The sequence below is a fragment of the Hyla sarda genome, unplaced genomic scaffold (assembly GCF_029499605.1).
Source record: "Hyla sarda isolate aHylSar1 unplaced genomic scaffold, aHylSar1.hap1 scaffold_68, whole genome shotgun sequence".
Classification (NCBI taxonomy): domain Eukaryota; kingdom Metazoa; phylum Chordata; class Amphibia; order Anura; family Hylidae; genus Hyla; species Hyla sarda.
Genome location: NW_026610697.1, coordinates 217468 through 236099, shown reverse-complemented (window position 1 = coordinate 236099; position 18632 = coordinate 217468). Strand labels below are relative to the sequence as shown.

At 49.5% G+C, this 18632-nt stretch overlaps 1 protein-coding gene across 1 annotated transcript in view; it reads left to right on the top strand.

Moving 5' to 3' along the window:
- The window catches only part of STXBP5L (syntaxin binding protein 5L), a 452679-nt gene that overhangs the window by 224022 nt on the left and 210025 nt on the right, over nt 1-18632 (top strand). Inside the window, 3 exon segments of the mRNA XM_056554342.1 lie at nt 2071-2194; nt 2279-2357; nt 16806-16954. Of these exon segments, the coding sequence (XP_056410317.1) occupies nt 2071-2194; nt 2279-2357; nt 16806-16954 (352 nt within the window).

Sequence of the window (18632 nt, the reverse complement as noted above, 5' to 3'; positions counted from 1 at the left end):
ATCTCATGATCACCAGGATAGTAGTCGCATTGGCCGGCACATACGTGTATCACATGATCACCAGGATAGTAGTCGCATTGGCCGGCGCATACGTGTATCACTTGATCACTAGGATAGTAGTTGCGTTGGCCGGCACATACGTGTATCACATGATCACCAGGATAGCAGTCGCATTGGCCGGCACATACTTGTATCACATGATCACCAGGATTGTAGTTACATACGTGTATCACATGATCACCAGGATAGTAGTCGCATTGGCCGGCGCATACGTGTATCACTTGATCACTAGGATAGCAGTTGCGTTGGCCGGCACATACGTGTATCACATGATCATTAGGATAGTAGTCACATTGGCCGGCGCATATGTGTATCACATGATCACTAGGATAGTAGTCATGTTGGCCGGCGCATACGTGTATCACATGATCTCCAGGATTGTAGTCACATTGGCCGGCACATACATGTATCAGATGATCACTAGGATAGTAGTTGCGTTGGCCGGCGCATACGTGTATCACATGATCACCAGGATAGTAGTCACATTGGCCGGCACATTCATGTATCACATGATCAAGAGGATAGTAGTCGCGTTGGCCGGCACACACGTGTATCACATGATCACCAGGATAGTAGTCGCATTGACCGGCACATACATGTATCACATGATCACCAGGATAGTAGTCGCATTGGCCAGCACATAGGTGTATCACATGATCACCAGGATAGTAGTCACATTTGCCGGCACATACGTGTATCACATGATCACCTTTATATTAGTCGCGTTGGCCGGCACATACGTGTATTACATGATCACCAGGATAGTAGTCGCATTGACCGGCACATACAAGTATCACATGATCACCAGGATAGTAGTCACATTGGCCGGCACATACGTGTATCACATGATCACCAGGATAGTAGTCACATTGGCCGGCACATACGTGTATCACATGATCACCAGGATTATAGTCACATTGGCCGGCGCATACGTGTATCACATGATCACTAGGATAGTAGTCACATTGGCCAGCACATACGTGTATCACATGATCACCAGGATTGTAGTCACATTGGCCGGCACATAGGTTTATCACATGATCACCAGGATTGTAGTCACATTGGCCGGCGCATAAGTGTGTCACATGATCACTAGGATAGTAGTCATGTTGGCCGGCGCATACGTGTATCACATGATCACTAGGATAGTAGTCATGTTGGCCGGCACATACGTGTATCACATGATTACCAGGATAGTAGTCGTGTTGGCCGGCACATGCGTATATCACATGATCACTAGGATAGTAGTTGCGTTGGCCGGCGCATACGTGTATCACATGATCACCAGGATAGTAGTCACATTGGCCGGCACATACGTGTATCACATGATCACAGGATAGTAGTCGCGTTGGCCAGCACATACGTGTATCACATGTTCACCAGAATAGTAGTCGCATTGGCCGGCACATACGTGTATCACATGATCACCAGGATAGTAGTCACATTGGCCGGCACATACGTGTATCACATGATCACCAGGATAGTAGTCACATTGGCCGGCACATACGTGTATCACATGATTACCAGGATAGTAGTCGTGTTGGCCGGCACATGCGTATATCACATGATCACTAGGATAGTAGTTGCGTTGGCCGGCACATACGTATATCACATGATCACCAGGATTGTAGTCGTGTTGGCCGGCACATACGTGTATCACATGATCACCAGGATAGTAGTCGCATTGGGCGGCACATACGTGTATCACATGATCACCAGGATAGTAGTCGCATTGGCCAGCACATACGTGTATCACATGATCACCAGGATTGTAGTCACATTGGGCGGCACATACGTGTATCACATGATCACCAGGATTGTAGTCGTGTTGGCCGGCACATACGTGTATCACATGATCACCAGGATAGTAGTCGCATTGGGCGGCACATACGTGTATCACATGATCACCAGGATTGTAGTCACATTGGCCGGCACATACGTGTATCACATGATCACTAGGATAGTAGTCGCATTGGCCGGCGCTAATCACATGTGACTTTCTCTCCTCAGGCCATTCACTCCATAGGCTGGCACCACGAGGGAAGGCAGTTCATGTGCAGCCACTCGGATGGCAGCCTCAGTGTGTGGAACCTGAAGAACCCCGCCAAGCCGTTCCAGGTCACCATCCCCCACGGTAAGAGGCCCTGATTGTAGCCAGCGGTGGCGGACCCGCTTCTCTTCTCGTATATATTTGTCTGATGGATAAAATGTCTCATAGGGAAAAGTCAACGAGATGGAAAGAAACAGGAATCGTGTAAACCCATACTGAAAGTGGAATACCGAACGTGTAAGAACAGGTAAGATGGCCGCCGGAGAGCAAAAGGATCGGGTGTTATCGTCCAGCAGATCGTGATACTCGTAACCCCCCTCCTTACACATAACATAGTCGTCCAGTCCTGATGGTCGTGGATATAGGTGTAATTGTTGGCGTCCATATCACTATACAAGGTTTGTCGTCTGTATCCATGGAGACACATAGCTCTGCATAGTTGCTGTGTGCACCAAACGGGGAGACAATATGCATAAATATAAATTATATATATATATATATATATATATATATATATTGTGATGAGGTGGCAAGGAAAGGGTGTATTTCCTTGGCTAACCCTGGAGAATCTCACCTGCTTCTTAAGTAATGAGGCAGGAGGGAAGGGAGGTGTATATAAGATGGAGACTCAGTCTAATCTGGGCTCTTCCTAGGAGACAGCAAGTGGGCTGTAGGGGGGAGACAGAGCCTGCTGAGGAGTACACAGCCCGAGCTATGAGTGGCTCAAAGAGTGACATGAATTGTGAGTAGAAGGTTGCAGGGGACATAAGTTTAACCGGCTGAGGGAAGCTCAGCGGTTGTTAGTCAGGACAAGCTGATCTGTTTAGTCAGTGACCAGACGGTCTAGGATTTTGTTTGTTCCTGCTTTTTGTTTATTTATTTTTTCCTGCAACCTGTCTAATAAAACTGGCAAGGTGCCAGATTTGCATTATAAGCGTTTGTTTGCTGGTTTATTGAGAAGAAATGCATCCTGTGGCGTAGTCCAGGACGATCCCAGAGTGAATCCCCGAGGAAGGTTCCTTACAATATGGTGGAGGATGCGGGCAAACCGTTGCCAAGGGCAACCAACGGATGAGTTGCAATTGAGCTGTTGCTAGGAGCAACCCCCTGCATGTTGCAAGTCGGATGAGCCCAGCAGAGGAGTTCAAGCACAGGATGGTGTCTGTGGAGGAGCGTTGCTAGGGGCAACGGATCGATTTTTATTTTATTTTTTCTCTCTGGAAATGGGTCGCCATCGGAAGGCTGTTGCTGGGAGCAACCGACGTGGGCCACAACCGATGGTCACAAAGATGAAAAAGAGGACCCGTGAGTTATTAGTGGGTGGAGTCCCACTGTTGGTGGAGTTGGATTGTTGCCAGACTGTATCTCGGATTATGCCGGAAATAATTCCCTTTGTGAAGTCCGGTAAGACTGTTCTAATTACCTTTAATACATGTTTTGGGACAGTAAGCCATATGATGGAGGTATGTGCGGAACTTACAGTGGAAATTGTACTGGGCAGAGACTTTCCGTATTTCTGGCAGCTGTGGGATGAGGAGAGTGCACCTGAGAGTTCACACCCAAAGGTTCCGGAAGGAGTGAGGACTGGGGGGTCTCTACTGGACTGTGTGAATGGGGCTGTATATTGGGATCCCATGCAGGCTGATAATGGTTTTCTTGAAACACTTATGTTAATGTGTTCTGATGTAAAGAGTTCTATTCCCACCTCTCGCAGGACAAAAGAAAAGCTGTGTGAGCTGGAAATAGAAGGTAAAAAGATGACGGTTTTGTTAGATCCAAAATGTGTAATAAGTAAAGACCAGCGGCAGAAAGCCAGACCCCGCTATAGTGTCTATACAAGCCGGACCCCGCTATAATGTCTATACAAGCCGGACCCCGCTATAATGTCTATACAAGCCGGACCCCGCTATAATGTCTATACAAGCCGGACCCCGCTATAATGTCTATACAAGCCGGACCCCGCTATAATGTCTATACAAGCCGGACCCCGCTATAGTGTCTATACAAGCCAGACCCCGCTATAGTGTCTATACAAACAGGTATTTGGGGTTATAAAATGGTTAATGTGTAATAAGTCTGATAAAGACCAGCGGCGCAAAGCCGGACCCCGCTATAGTGTCTATACAAGCCGGACCCCGCTATAGTGTCTATACAAGCCGGACCCCGCTATAGTGTCTATACAGGCCGGACCCCGCTATAATGTCTATACAGGCCGGACCCCACTATAGTGTCTATACAAGCCGGACCCCGCTATAGTGTCTATACAAGCCGGACCCCGCTATAGTGTCTATACAATGTCTATACAAGCAAGGCTCACAATACTTGGTTTTCACCACATAGCAGGGAACAGTAACTCAGCAGAGGATGAGGACTGAGAGTGTCGGCAGACCCTAGGTATATATCAGGTGGGAGTGTCAGCAGACCCTAGGTATATGTCAGGTGGGAGTGTCAGCAGACCCTAGGTATATGTCAGGTGGGAGTGTCAGCAGACCCTAGGTATATGTCAGGTGGGAGTGTCAGCAGACCCTAGGTATATGTCAGGTGGGAGTGTCAGCAGACCCTAGGTATATCTCAGGTGGGAGTGTCAGCAGACCCTAGGTATATATCAGGTGGGAGTGTCAGCAGACCCCAGGTATATGTCAGGTGGGAGTGTCAGCAGACCCTAGGTATATGTCAGGTGGGAGTGTCAGCAGACCCCAGGTATATGTCAGGTGGGAGTGTCAGCAGACCCCAGGTATATGTCAGGTGGGAGTGTCAGCAGACCCTAGGTATATGTCAGGTAGGAGTGTCGGCAGACCCTAGGTATATGTCAGGTGGGAGTGTCAGCAGACCCTAGGTATATGTCAGGTGGGAGTGTCAGTAGACCCTAGGTACATGTCAGGTGGGAGTGTCAGCAGACCCTAGGTATATGTCAGGTGGGAGTGTCAGCAGACCCTAGGTATATGTCAGGTGGGAGTGTCAGCAGACCCTAGGTATATCTCAGGTGGGAGTGTCAGCAGACCCTAGGTATATGTCAGGTGGGAGTGTCAGTAGACCCTAGGTACATGTCAGGTGGGAGTGTCAGCAGACCCTAGGTATATGTCAGGTGGGAGTGTCAGCAGACCCTAGGTATATGTCAGGTGGGAGTGTCGGCAGACCCTAGGTATATGTCAGGTGGGAGTGTCAGCAGACCCTAGGTATATGTCAGGTGGGAGTGTCGGCAGACCCTAGGTATATGTCAGGTGGGAGTGTCGGCAGACCCTAGGTATATGTCAGGTGGGAGTGTCAGCAGACCCTAGGTATATGTCAGGTGGGAGTGTCAGCAGACCCTAGGTATATGTCAGGTGGGAGTGTCAGCAGACCCTAGGTATATGTCAGGTGGGAGTGTCAGTAGACCCTAGGTACATGTCAGGTGGGAGTGTGAGCAGACCCTAGGTATATGTCAGGTGGGAGTGTCAGCAGACCCTAGGTATATGTCAGGTGGGAGTGTCAGCAGACCCTAGGTATATGTCAGGTGGGAGTGTCGGCAGACCCCAGGTATATGTCAGGTGGGAGTGTCAGCAGACCCCAGGTATATGTCAGGTGGGAGTGTCAGCAGACCCCAGGTATATCTCAGGTGGGAGTGTCAGCAGACCCTAGGTATATGTCAGGTGGGAGTGTCAGCAGACCCTAGGTATATGTCAGGTGGGAGTGTCGGCAGACCCTAGGTATATGTCAGGTGGGAGTGTCAGCAGACCCTAGGTATATGTCAGGTGGGAGTGTCAGCAGACCCCAGGTATATGTCAGGTGGGAGTGTCAGCAGACCCTAGGTATATGTCAGGTAGGAGTGTCGGCAGACCCTAGGTATATGTCAGGTGGGAGTGTCAGCAGACCCTAGGTATATGTCAGGTGGGAGTGTCAGCAGACCCTAGGTATATGTCAGGTGGGAGTGTCAGCAGACCCTAGGTACATGTCAGGTGGGAGTGTCAGCAGACCCTAGGTATATGTCAGGTGGGAGTGTCAGCAGACCCTAGGTATATGTCAGGTGGGAGTGTCAGCAGACCCTAGGTATATGTCAGGTGGGAGTGTCAGCAGACCCTAGGTACATGTCAGGTGGGAGTGTCAGCAGACCCTAGGTATATGTCAGGTGGGAGTGTCAGCAGACCCTAGGTATATGTCAGGTGGGAGTGTCAGTAGACCCTAGGTACATGTCAGGTGGGAGTGTCAGCAGACCCTAGGTATATGTCAGGTGGGAGTGTCGGCAGACCCTAGGTATATGTCAGGTGGGAGTGTCAGCAGACCCTAGGTATATGTCAGGTGGGAGTGTCGGCAGACCCTAGGTATACGTCAGGTGGGAGTGTCGGCAGACCCTAGGTATATGTCAGGTGGGAGTGTCAGCAGACCCTAGGTATATGTCAGGTGGGAGTGTCAGCAGACCCTAGGTATATGTCAGGTGGGAGTGTCAGCAGACCCTAGGTATATGTCAGGTGGGAGTGTCAGTAGACCCTAGGTACATGTCAGGTGGGAGTGTCAGCAGACCCTAGGTATGTGTCAGGTGGGAGTGTCAGCAGACCCTAGGTATATGTCAGGTGGGGGTGTCAGCAGACCCTAGGTATATGTCAGGTGGGAGTGTCAGCAGACCCTAGGTATATGTCAGGTGGGAGTGTCAGCAGACCCTAGGTATATGTCAGGTGGGAGTGTCAGCAGACCCTAGGTATATGTCAGGTGGGAGTGTCAGCAGACCCTAGGTATATGTCAGGTGGGAGTGTCAGCAGACCCTAGGTATATGTCAGGTGGGAGTGTCAGCAGACCCTAGGTATATGTCAGGTGGGAGTGTCAGCAGACCCTAGGTATATGTCAGGTGGGAGTGTCAGCGGACCCTAGGTATATGTCAGGTGGGAGTGTCAGCAGACCCTAGGTATATGTCAGGTGGGAGTGTCAGCAGACCCTAGGTATATGTCAGGTGGGAGTGTCAGCAGACCCTAGGTATATGTCAGGTGGGAGTGTCAGCGGACCCTAGGTATATGTCAGGTGGGAGTGTCAGCAGACCCTAGGTATATGTCAGGTGGGAGTGTCGGCAGACCCTAGGTATATATCAGGTGGGAGTGTCAGTAGACCCTAGGTATATGTCAGGTGGGAGTGTCAGCAGACCCTAGGTATGTGTCAGGTGGGAGTGTCAGCAGACCCTAGGTATATGTCAGGTGGGGGTGTCAGCAGACCCTAGGTATATGTCAGGTGGGAGTGTCAGCAGACCCTAGGTATATGTCAGGTGGGAGTGTCAGCAGACCCTAGGTATATGTCAGGTGGGAGTGTCAGCAGACCCTAGGTATATGTCAGGTGGGAGTGTCAGCAGACCCTAGGTATATGTCAGGTGGGAGTGTCAGCAGACCCTAGGTATATGTCAGGTGGGAGTGTCAGCAGACCCTAGGTATATGTCAGGTGGGAGTGTCAGCAGACCCTAGGTATATGTCAGGTGGGAGTGTCAGCGGACCCTAGGTATATGTCAGGTGGGAGTGTCAGCAGACCCTAGGTATATGTCAGGTGGGAGTGTCAGCAGACCCTAGGTATATGTCAGGTGGGAGTGTCAGCAGACCCTAGGTATATGTCAGGTGGGAGTGTCAGCGGACCCTAGGTATATGTCAGGTGGGAGTGTCAGCAGACCCTAGGTATATGTCAGGTGGGAGTGTCGGCAGACCCTAGGTATATATCAGGTGGGAGTGTCAGTAGACCCTAGGTATATGTCAGGTGGGAGTGTCAGCAGACCCTAGGTATATGTCAGGTGGGAGTGTCAGCAGACCCTAGGTATATGTCAGGTGGGAGTGTCAGCAGACCCTAGGTATATGTCAGGTGGGAGTGTCATCAGACCCTAGGTATATGTCAGGTGGGAGTGTCAGCAGACCCTAGGTATATGTCAGGTGGGAGTGTCAGCAGACTCTAGGTATATGTCAGGTGGGAGTGTCAGCAGACCCTAGGTATATGTCAGGTGGGAGTGTCGGCAGACCCTAGGTATATGTCAGGTGGGAGTGTCAGCAGACCCTAGGTATATGTCAGGGGGGAGTGTCAGCAGACCCTAGGTATATGTCAGGTGGGAGTGTCAGCAGACCCTAGGTATATGTCAGGTGGGAGTGTCAGCAGACCCTAGGTATATGTCAGGTGGGAGTGTCGGCAGACCCTAGGTATATGTCAGGTGGGAGTGTCGGCAGACCCTAGGTATATGTCGGGTGGGAGTGTCAGCAGACCCTAGGTATATGTCAGGTCGGAGTGTCAGCAGACCCTAGGTATATCTCAGGTGGGAGTGTCAGCAGACCCTAGGTATATGTCAGGTGGGAGTGTCAGCAGACCCTAGGTATATCTCAGGTGGGAGTGTCAGCAGACCCTAGGTATATGTCAGGTGGGAGTGTCAGCAGACCCTAAGTATATCTCAGGTGGGAGTGTGAGCAGACCCTAGGTATATGTCAGGTGGGAGTGTCAGCAGACCCTAGGTATATGTCAGGTAGGAGTGTCAGTAGACCCTAGGTACATGTCAGGTGGGAGTGTCAGCAGACCCTAGGTATATGTCAGGTGGGAGTGTCGGCAGACCCTAGGTATATGTCAGGTGGGAGTGTCGGCAGACCCTAGGTATATGTCAGGTGGGAGTGTCAGCAGACCCTAGGTATATGTCAGGTGGGAGTGTCAGCAGACCCTAGGTATGTGTCAGGTGGGAGTGTCAGCAGACCCTAGGTATATGTCAGGTGGGAGTGTCAGCAGACCCTAGGTATATGTCAGGTGGGAGTGTCGGCAGACCCTAGGTATATCTCAGGTGGGAGTGTCAGCAGACCCTAGGTATATCTCAGGTGGGAGTGTCAGCAGACCCTAGGTATATGTCAGGTGGGAGTGTCAGCAGACCCTAGGTATATGTCAGGTGGGAGTGTCAGCAGACCCTAGGTATATGTCAGGTGGGAGTGTCAGCAGACCCTAGGTATATGTCAGGTGGGAGTGTCAGCAGACCCTAGGTATATGTCAGGTGGGAGTGTCGGCAGACCCTAGGTATATGTCAGGTGGGAGTGTCAGCAGACCCTAGGTATATGTCAGGTGGGAGTGTCAGCAGACCCTAAGTATATCTCAGGTGGGAGTGTGAGCAGACCCTAGGTATATATCAGGTGGGAGTGTCAGCAGACCCTAGGTATATGTCAAGTGGGAGTGTCAGCAGACCCTAGGTATATCTCAGGTGGGAGTGTCAGCAGACCCTAGGTATATCTCAGGTGGGAGTGTCAGCAAACCCTAGGTATATCTCAGGTGGGAGTGTCAGCAGACCCTAGGTATATCTCAGGTGGGAGTGTCAGCAAACCCTAGGTATATCTCAGGTGGGAGTGTCAGCAGACCCTAGGTATATGTCAGGTGGGAGTCTGCCAGACCACTAGGGGAGCTGAAGAACAGTCCGCGAGTCAAGTTAAAGAGGTGACTGGAATAGAAGCTACAGAGATGGCTGTGGAAAAACCACTCCGGAAAAGAGTACCAGTGGAGCTGGGGGCTGCGCTTATGGTCACAGACAGAGTCCTAAGTGAAGGAGATGTGGCGTCTGGACCAGAGAGGGGTTGTAACCAGGAAGGTCGAACCGCTGGACCACATATTGGTGTAGACCCAGGAGCCCTAATCGTTTTTGCCAAGACAAAAGAAAAGTCTGCCAAGGAACCGAGACAGTTCAGAGGAACTGTTTGGGAATCATCCGGATTCGCTGGTGCCCAGAGCCATTGAAGTTGTTGCTAGGGGCAACAAACTTACCGCCAAGGGATTGTCGGTCCGACGGGAGTGTTTAGCGAGAGTCTCCAGAGTTGCCAACGTGGTGGGAGAGGAAGAGTGCCAGGTGTCGGTGGTATCTGTTGTTGATGATGATAATGAGGCACAAGTGGCCGCAACCCCGAAAAAGGGGGAGATTTCGTCTAGAGATAGAGAAGAGCTGGGTCGAGTGTCTGACAGAGGACCAGAGGATGTCTCAAGGTCTAACAGCAAGAGTGAGGAGACCGCTGTCAGTAAAAGGTCTCGGAAAAGATGAGCTGGCCTTGGAAAAAAACGAGCAGATCCAGAATCTGGAAGAATCCCTGCAGATGGTTTCTGTGAAGTTGACGGAGAAAGAAAAAGAGGTACATCACTTGACAGAGGAGAGGGACAAATCACTTGCTGACTTTAAGAAAGAGCAAGAAGCGAGGCTTCAGCTGGAAAAAGTCATGGAGCATCACAGAAGTGAGTTTGTGGCTCTGCAGGATGAACTGTCCCGCTCCCAGGGTCTTGTGACCAGCAAGGAGAGTGAAGTGCAGAGTCTGGCCAAGCGGATGTCATTCCAGGAAGAAGTGAGTCTTCTACATGGTGCCTATCAGGCTCTGCAGAGTGATCACAAAGCTAGGCTGGTAGCCATGGAAAAAATAGAAAAAGAGAAGAATGAAATGAAGATGGAAGTTGATGCTCTTGCCAGCAATCTGGAGAGTGTCTCTAAAGCTAAGAGACAACTTGAGGAGGAAGTCAAGGCGAAAAATGCCCTTGCACATGCTCTTCGATCTGCTCGTCATGACAATGACTTGCTCCGTGAGCAGTAGGACGAGGCCCTGGAACAAGTTGAGACTCTGAAACATGAAAACAAGAATTTGCAACAGGAGATCTCAGATCTATCTGAACAGATTGGTGAGAGTGGAAAATCTATCAATGAGTTAGTGAAGTCCAAGAAACAGTTGCTGGACAGTGAGAAGATGATCTCCACAAAGCTCAAGAGTGAGCAGCTGAGATATATAAAGCTGGAAGATGATATGAAGATCTTAAAAGAGCCTGGAAGTGCAGAACGAAACGCGCAGAAGGTCCCACGTAGCTGCCTTGGTTTTGCTGGGAGCGCAACTCTACGAGCAAGTGGCTGTGCTGGCGGACAATGAACAGTTGAGGAAACAATTGCTGTCTTCGGAAGATACTGTCAGGGACTTGACAGAGTTACTTGACAGTGAGAGGATGAAGTCCGCTACGCTTCAGTGTAAGCAGCGAAAATGTGAAAAAAAGGAAGAGGACCGGGAAGTCCTAAAAGAGAGCAGAGACCAAGCTATGGTGGAATTGGCTCAAGAAAGGCTTCTGGGGCCGAAGTTATGGGATACAGGGATGCTTTCTCTGAAGCCCGGTAAAAAGTCCTCTAATGCTATGATTGAGGTGAAGCCCTGTAAGAAGTCCCCTGAAGCTAGGACTGAGCTGAAACCTGGTGGGAAATCCTCTGAAGTGGAGACTAAGGAAAAGTCAGGTGGGAAATCCTCTGAACCTGAGCAGACCAAAAATTCTGAAAGTAATGCTGAGGCAGAGAAATCCTCTGAAGCAGAAGCTAAACCAGAGTAAACCAAACAGAAGAGCCAAACAGTAGTAGAAGCTGATTCTTCACAAGAATCTGAAGGAGCCAAAGACTCTGAAGCCAAACCTGAGGAAGCTGGTGCCCCTGAAGAGAAAGCTTTAGGCAGGTAGAACAAAAAGACCCCAATAGGCGCTGCAGATTCCCACGAAGTAAACCAAACCAGAGATGAAGTGGTAATAGTGCAAAACACTGGAAGGTTTATTGTAGTAAAAACAATAAAATACAGATTACGCGTTTCGGGGGAGCCACCCCCTTCTTCAGATCAGAGTATGTACAACAAGATGCAGACAGGGTTTAAATACATGGAGACTAAGCGCCAACCACTTAAGTGGGAGGAGCTAGTCCTACATGCATCACATGGTACATTGTGTGAAAATATACAAATAAACACAAAAAACAGAAATGAGCAATTGATAACTTAAATGTAATGTAATGACATTACATTTAAGTTATCAATTGCTCATTTCTGTTTTTTGTGTTTATTTGTATATTTTCACACAATGTACCATGTGATGCATGTAGGACTAGCTCCTCCCACTTAAGTGGTTGGCGCTTAGTCTCCATGTATTTAAACCCTGTCTGCATCTTGTTGTACATACTCTGATCTGAAGAAGGGGGTGGCTCCCCCGAAACGCGTAATCTGTATTTTATTGTTTTTACTACAATAAACCTTCCAGTGTTTTGCACTATTACCACTTCATCTCTGGTTTGGTTTACTTCGTGGGAATCTGCAGCGCCTATTGGGGTCTTTTTGTTCTACCTGCCTAAAGTTTCATCAGGATTGGTTGTCTTTCCTCCCCTGTGACCTCCGGCTTGGCAGCAGTCCTACCATCTTTGCCACTTCTGGTAACCCCATTGTGGGTTGACACGCAAGTTTCCACTTGCTCTCAGGTGAGCAGCCACTACCTAGGGGTGTGTCTTAACCGACCCCCAAGTTTTTCATGTTGCTTACCCATACGGTATCACACGAGGCGCCTCCCTCCGGTCTCTCTTTTTTCTCTTTTACAGGCTGAAGAGAAAGCTGGAAGGGATGAGGTGAAGCCATGTGAGAAATCCACTGAAGTCAAAACTGTGGTGAAACCAGGTGGGAAGTCCTCTAAAGTTGAAACTGAGATGGACCCGTGTCGGAGGTCCTCTGAAGCTACAGAGAACAAGACAGTGGTTGATGAAGCCACTGAGGCCGAAAGATTTTCTGAAGCAGAGGCAGAGGTCCGGCAAGCCAGAAGAAGACAAAAAGGTTAGAAGCATCGGTCCCCTCGGTCCTTAATTTCCACACCAGGGTGAAGAACCTGGTACTGGAGAGGTGTGACCGAGAGACCGAGAGCAATTGGTGGCTGGTAAAAGTCCGGAAGAAAGAAGTCAAGGACTTCAGAGACTGTGGGACAAAAGTTGTCCAATAGAAAGGAAAGGCAGATGGTTTCTGCCTTTCAAATACATGTGCTCCTTCCCGGTGGTCTGAGCAAAGGGGGGAGGGGGGGGGGGGGATATGTGATGAGGTGGCAAGGAAAGGGTGTATTTCCTTGGCTAACCCTGGAGAATCTCACCTGCTTCTTAAGTAATGAGGCAGGAGGGAAGGGAGGTGTATATAAGATGGAGACTCAGTCTAATCTGGGCTCTTCCTAGGAGACGGCAAGTGGGCTGTAGGGGGGAGACAGAGCCTGCTGAGGAGTACACAGCCCGAGCTATGAGTGGCTCAAAGAGTGACATGAATTGTGAGTAGAAGGTTGCAGGGGACATATGTTTAACCGGCTGAGGGAAGCTCAGCGGTTGTTAGTCAGGACAAGCTGATCTGTCTAGTCAGTGACCAGACGGTCTAGGATTTTGTTTTGTTCCTGCTTTTTGTTTATTTTTTTCCCTGCAACTTGTCTAATAAAACTGGCAAGGTGCCAGATTTGCATTATAAACGTTTGTTTGCTGGTTTATTGAGAAGAAACGCATCCTGTGGCGTGGTCCAGGACGATCCCAGAGTGAATCCCCGAGGAAGGTTCCATATATATATATATATATATATATATATATATATATATATACACACACTCACACACACAATATACATCAGTGTTTTCCAACCAGGGGGCCTCCAGCTGTTGCAAAACTACAACTCCCATGCTGGGAGTTGTAGTTTTGCAACAGCTGGAGGCACTCTGGTTGAAAAACACTGATATAGATATTAGGGATCGACCGATGTCGTTTTTTTAGGGCTGATACCCATAATCGGTGGAGGTTAGAGCAGATAGCCGATAACTTATACCGATATTCCGGTATAAGTTATCGGCTATTTATCCCCCCGCGACACCGCTGCAGATCATTGATTTAAAGCGGGCGCTTTAAATCAATGCACTGCAGTGGCTTTTGCGGTGCCATAGGCCGCCACCGCCACCCGCTTCTCTCCCCCTGCCTGTCCGGGAGTCCTGAGACCTATCACCGCCGCACTGCACCGCGACCACCGCACCGCCCAGCACCCGCGACCGGCCGTGATTATCGGCCGATAATATCGCCTATACCGATAATCAGTCGATCCCTAATAGATATATATATATATATATATATATATATATATACACCTTGTTCATGAGACCTGACCTGTAGCATGAAGCCTGACAGTGTGCGTGTCGGCTGCGTACTCAGCTCTGCTGCTCCATTTATTTATAACTCATGTAGAGTAGACGCGGATGGTGCCTTCATGCCTGGGCCCGGCTCTGACCCCTCTCACATCTCCGCTCCTTTAAGTGAATATCTACCATCATTGATGAGGTGCGGCGGCCGCGCTGCTGTATCTAGAGTGAACTTCAAAGGAGCTAAAATGGGCCTCACGCCACGCTCCGCTCTCCGGGATCAAACGCGCCGGAGCCCGGCTCAATACCAGTAAAGGCTTTGTTGTCAGACGCTGAGCTCTTCAGAGCCGCGCATCATCTGTGCCTGCCAGAAACACTGCGCCAAAACCGCAGAACATCATACATAGTGGCTGAGCCGGTCCCAGATTACACAGCCACACACGGTAATCCAGAGAGAGGATCAGACGTCTGCTGTAATAATGGTCCTATTAACTGTGAATGTAATCTCTACACCGGGAGGGAGCAGGGGCCACGTGCACGTCCGGCACCGCTTAATAGTTACAATCCAGTCAGTTCAATCTCTTTTACCTCCCACAGCAAATGTGAGTGATCGGACTTCAGGTGACCATAGACAGGATCCCCCAGATCTCATGTCGGGCTGAGCATGACCCCCCCCCCCCCCCCCTCATGTCCAGCCAGACATGGGTGTTACAGCAGATTCCCTCACACCCTCTTCTTATTGCAAATATTCACCATATGTGTCTTCCCTTTGTGTTTAGTCACCGTTCTCCTCTTCCCCTCGTGTATAGTCACTGTTCTCCTCTTCCCCTCGAGTATAGTAACCGTTCTCCTCTTCCTCTCGTGTATAGTCACCCTTCTCCTCTTCCTCTCGTGTATAGTCACCCTTCTCCTCTTCCTCTCGTGTATAGTGACCGTTCTCATCTTCCCCTCATGTATAGTCACAGTTCTCATCTTCCCCATGTATAGTCACAGTTCTCATCTTCCTCTAGCGTATACTCACAGTTCTCATCTTCCTCTCGTATATAGTCACCGTTCTCATCTTCCCCTTGTGTATAGTCACCGTCCTCCTCTTCCCCTCATGTATAGTCACCGTTCTCATCTTCCTCTCGTGTATAGCCACTGTTCTCCTCTTCCCCTCGTGTATAGTCACGTTCTCCTCTTCCCCTCGTGTATAGTCACCGTTCTCATCTTCCTCTCGTGTAGTCACCGTCCTCTTTTTGTGTATAGTCACCGTTCTCATCTTCCTCTCGTGTATAGCCACTGTTCTCCTCTTCCCCTCGTGTATAGTCACCGTTCTCATCTTCCTCTCGTGTATAGTCACCGTTCTCATCTTCCCCTCGTGTATAGTCACCGTTCTCCTCTTCCCCTCATGTATATTCACCGTTCTCATCTTCCTCTCGTGTATAGTCACCGTCCTCTTTTTGTGTATAGTCACCATTCTCATCTTCCTCTCGTGTATAGCCACTGTTCTCCTCTTCCCCTCGTGTATAGTCACCGTTCTCCTCTTCCCCTCGTGTATAGTCACTCTTCTCCTCTTCCTCTCATGTATAGTCACCGTTCTCATCTTCCTCTTGTGTATAGTCACCGTTCTCATCTTCCTCTCGTGTATAGCCACTGTTCTCCTCTTCCCCTCGTGTATAGTCACCGTTCTCCTCTTCCCCTCGTGTATAGTCACTCTTCTCCTCTTCCCCTCGTGTATAGTCACCATTCTTCTCTTCCCCTTGTGTATAGTCACCCTTCTCCTCTTCCTCTCGTGTATAGTCATCGTTCTCATCTTCCTCTAGTGTATAGTCACCCTTCTCATCTTCCCCTCGTGTATAGTCACCCTTCTCCTCTTCCTCTCGTGTATAGTCACCATTCTCATCTTCCCCTGAGGTATAATCATCGTTCTCATCTTCCCCTCGTGTATAGTGACTGTTCTCATCTTCCCCTCATGTATAGTCACAGTTCTCATCTTCCTCTTGTGTATGGTCACCGTTCTCCTCTTCCCCTCGTGTATAATCACCGTTCTCATCTTCCCCTCGTGTATAGTCACCGTCCTCTTTTTGTGTATAGTCACCGTTCTCATCTTCCTCTCGTGTATAGCCACTGTTCTCCTCTTCCTCTCGTGTATAGTCACTGTTCCCCTCTTTCCCTCGTGTATAGTCACTCTTCTCCTCTTCCTCTCGTGTATAGTCACCGTTCTCATCTTCCTCTTGTGTATAGTCACCGTTCTCCTCTTCCCCTCGTGTATAGTCACTCTTCTCCTCTTCCCCTTGTGTATAGTCACCGTTCTCCTCTTCCCCTCGTGTATAGTCACCCTTCTCCTCTTCCTCTCGTGTATAGTCACCCTTCTCATCTTCCCCTCGTGTATAGTCACCCTTCTCCTCTTCCTCTCGTGTATAGTCACCGTTCTCATCTTCCTCTAGTGTATAGTCACCCTTCTCCTCTTCCTCTCGTGTATAGTCACCGTTCTCATCTTCCCCTGAGGTATAATCATCGTTCTCATCTTCCCCTCGTGTATAGTGACTGTTCTCATCTTCCCCTCATGTATAGTCACAGTTCTCATCTTCCTCTTGTGTATGGTCACCGTTCTCCTCTTCCCCTCGTGTATAATCACCGTTCTCATCTTCCCCTCATGTATAGTCACATTGTCATCTTACCCTCATGTATAGTCACCGTTCTCATCTTCCTCTTGTGTATAGTCACTGTTCTCATCTTCCCCTTGTGTATAATCACCGTTCTAATCTTCCCCCCGTGTATAGTCACCATTCCCATCTTCCCCTTGTGTAAAATCACAGTTCTCATCTTCCTCTTGTTCCTGCAGTGAGCCGTTCATCATCTTCTCCGGCGGATTGACCTATGACAGCAGAAGACCCAGTCTGACCATCATGCATGGCAAGGCGATCACCGTGCTGGAGATGGACCACCCCATAGTGGACTTCTTAACACTTTGCGAGACACCGTATGCAAATGGTAAGAGACACATCAGCTGCCAAGCCTGAGGGGCCCCATAAAGCGGAAGATGTGCTTAAAGTCAGTGTGTCCCCCAGATTTTTTCTTAGAAGCAGATACTGAAACACTATTTTCTGATTATAATTTTTTAGTTTTATTTGTAGTACATTATTATGGTGGCGGGCATTTTGCCTGATCTCCAGACCCTATTCTTTGCATGGGGGAGGCATGTGAGCATGCTCTGTGACCTTTGCAGAGATTGTTCTACAAGGGGAGACTGAGCCCCTATTGTCTACTCTATCTAGAGGAGTCTGAGCTCATATTGTCTTCTCTAGTTACAGGGGAGGGGAGGCTGAGCCCCTACTTTTTTCTCTGTCTACAGGGAGAAGGAGTCTTAGCTCCTATTGTCTTTATCTAGAGGGAGGGAGAGGAATCTGAGCTCCTATTGTCTTCTCTGTGTAGATAGGAGGGGGAGGCTGAGCTCCTAGATAGGGAGCTGTAAATAGATTGAGCTGCTAGTGATGTAGACAGTGCCCTGTATGCACGCTCACTGGTGCTAGTGATGTAGATCGCTCTCTGTACGCTCACTGGTGCTAGTGATGTAGACACTGTCCTGTATGCACGCTCACTGGTGCTCGTGATGTAGACACTGCTCTGTATGCACGCTCACTGGTGCTAGTGATGTAGACACTGCTCTGTATGCACGCTCACTGGTGCTCGTGATGTACATCATGCTCTGTATGCACGCTCACTGGTGCTCGTGATGTAGACACTGCTCTGTATGCACGCTCACTGGTGCTAGTGATGTAGACACTGCTCTGTATGCACGCTCACTGGTGCTCGTGATGTAGACACTGCTCTGTATGCACGCTCACTGGTGCTCGTGATGTAGACACTGCTCTGTATGCACGCTCACTGGTGCTAGTGATGTAGACACTGCTCTGTATGCACGCTCACTGGTGCTCGTGATGTACATCGTGCTCTGTTTGCACGCTCACTGGTGCTCGTGATGTAGATCATGCTCTGTATGCACGCTCACTGGTGCTCGTGCTGTAGATCATGCTCTGTATGCACACTCACTGGTGCTAGTGATGTAGACACTGTCCTGTATGCACGCTCACTGGTGCTCGTGATGTAGACACTACTCTGTATGCACGCTCACTGGTGCTAGTGATGAAGACACTGCTCTGTATGCACACTCACTGGTGCTAGTGATGTAGACACTGTCCTGTATGCACGCTCACTGGTGCTCGTGATGTAGACACTGCTCTGTATGCACGCTCACTGGTGCTAGTGATGTAGACACTGCTCTGGATGCACGCTCACTGGTGCTCGTGATGTACATCGTGCTCTGTTTGCACGCTCACTGGTGCTAGTGATGTAGACACTGCCCTGTATGCACGCTCACTGGTGCTAGTGATGTAGACATTGCCCTGTATGCACACTCACTGGTGCTCGTGATGTAGACACTGTCCTGTATGCACGCTCACTGGTGCTAGTGATGTAGACACTGCCCTGTATGCACGCTCACTGGTGCTAGTGATGTAGACACTGCTCTGTATGCACGCTCACTGGTGCTAGTGATGTAGACACTGCTCTGTATGCACGCTCACTGGTGCTCATGATGTACATCGTGCTCTGTATGCATGCTCACTGGTGCTCATGATGTAGACACTGCCATGTATGCACGCTCACTGGT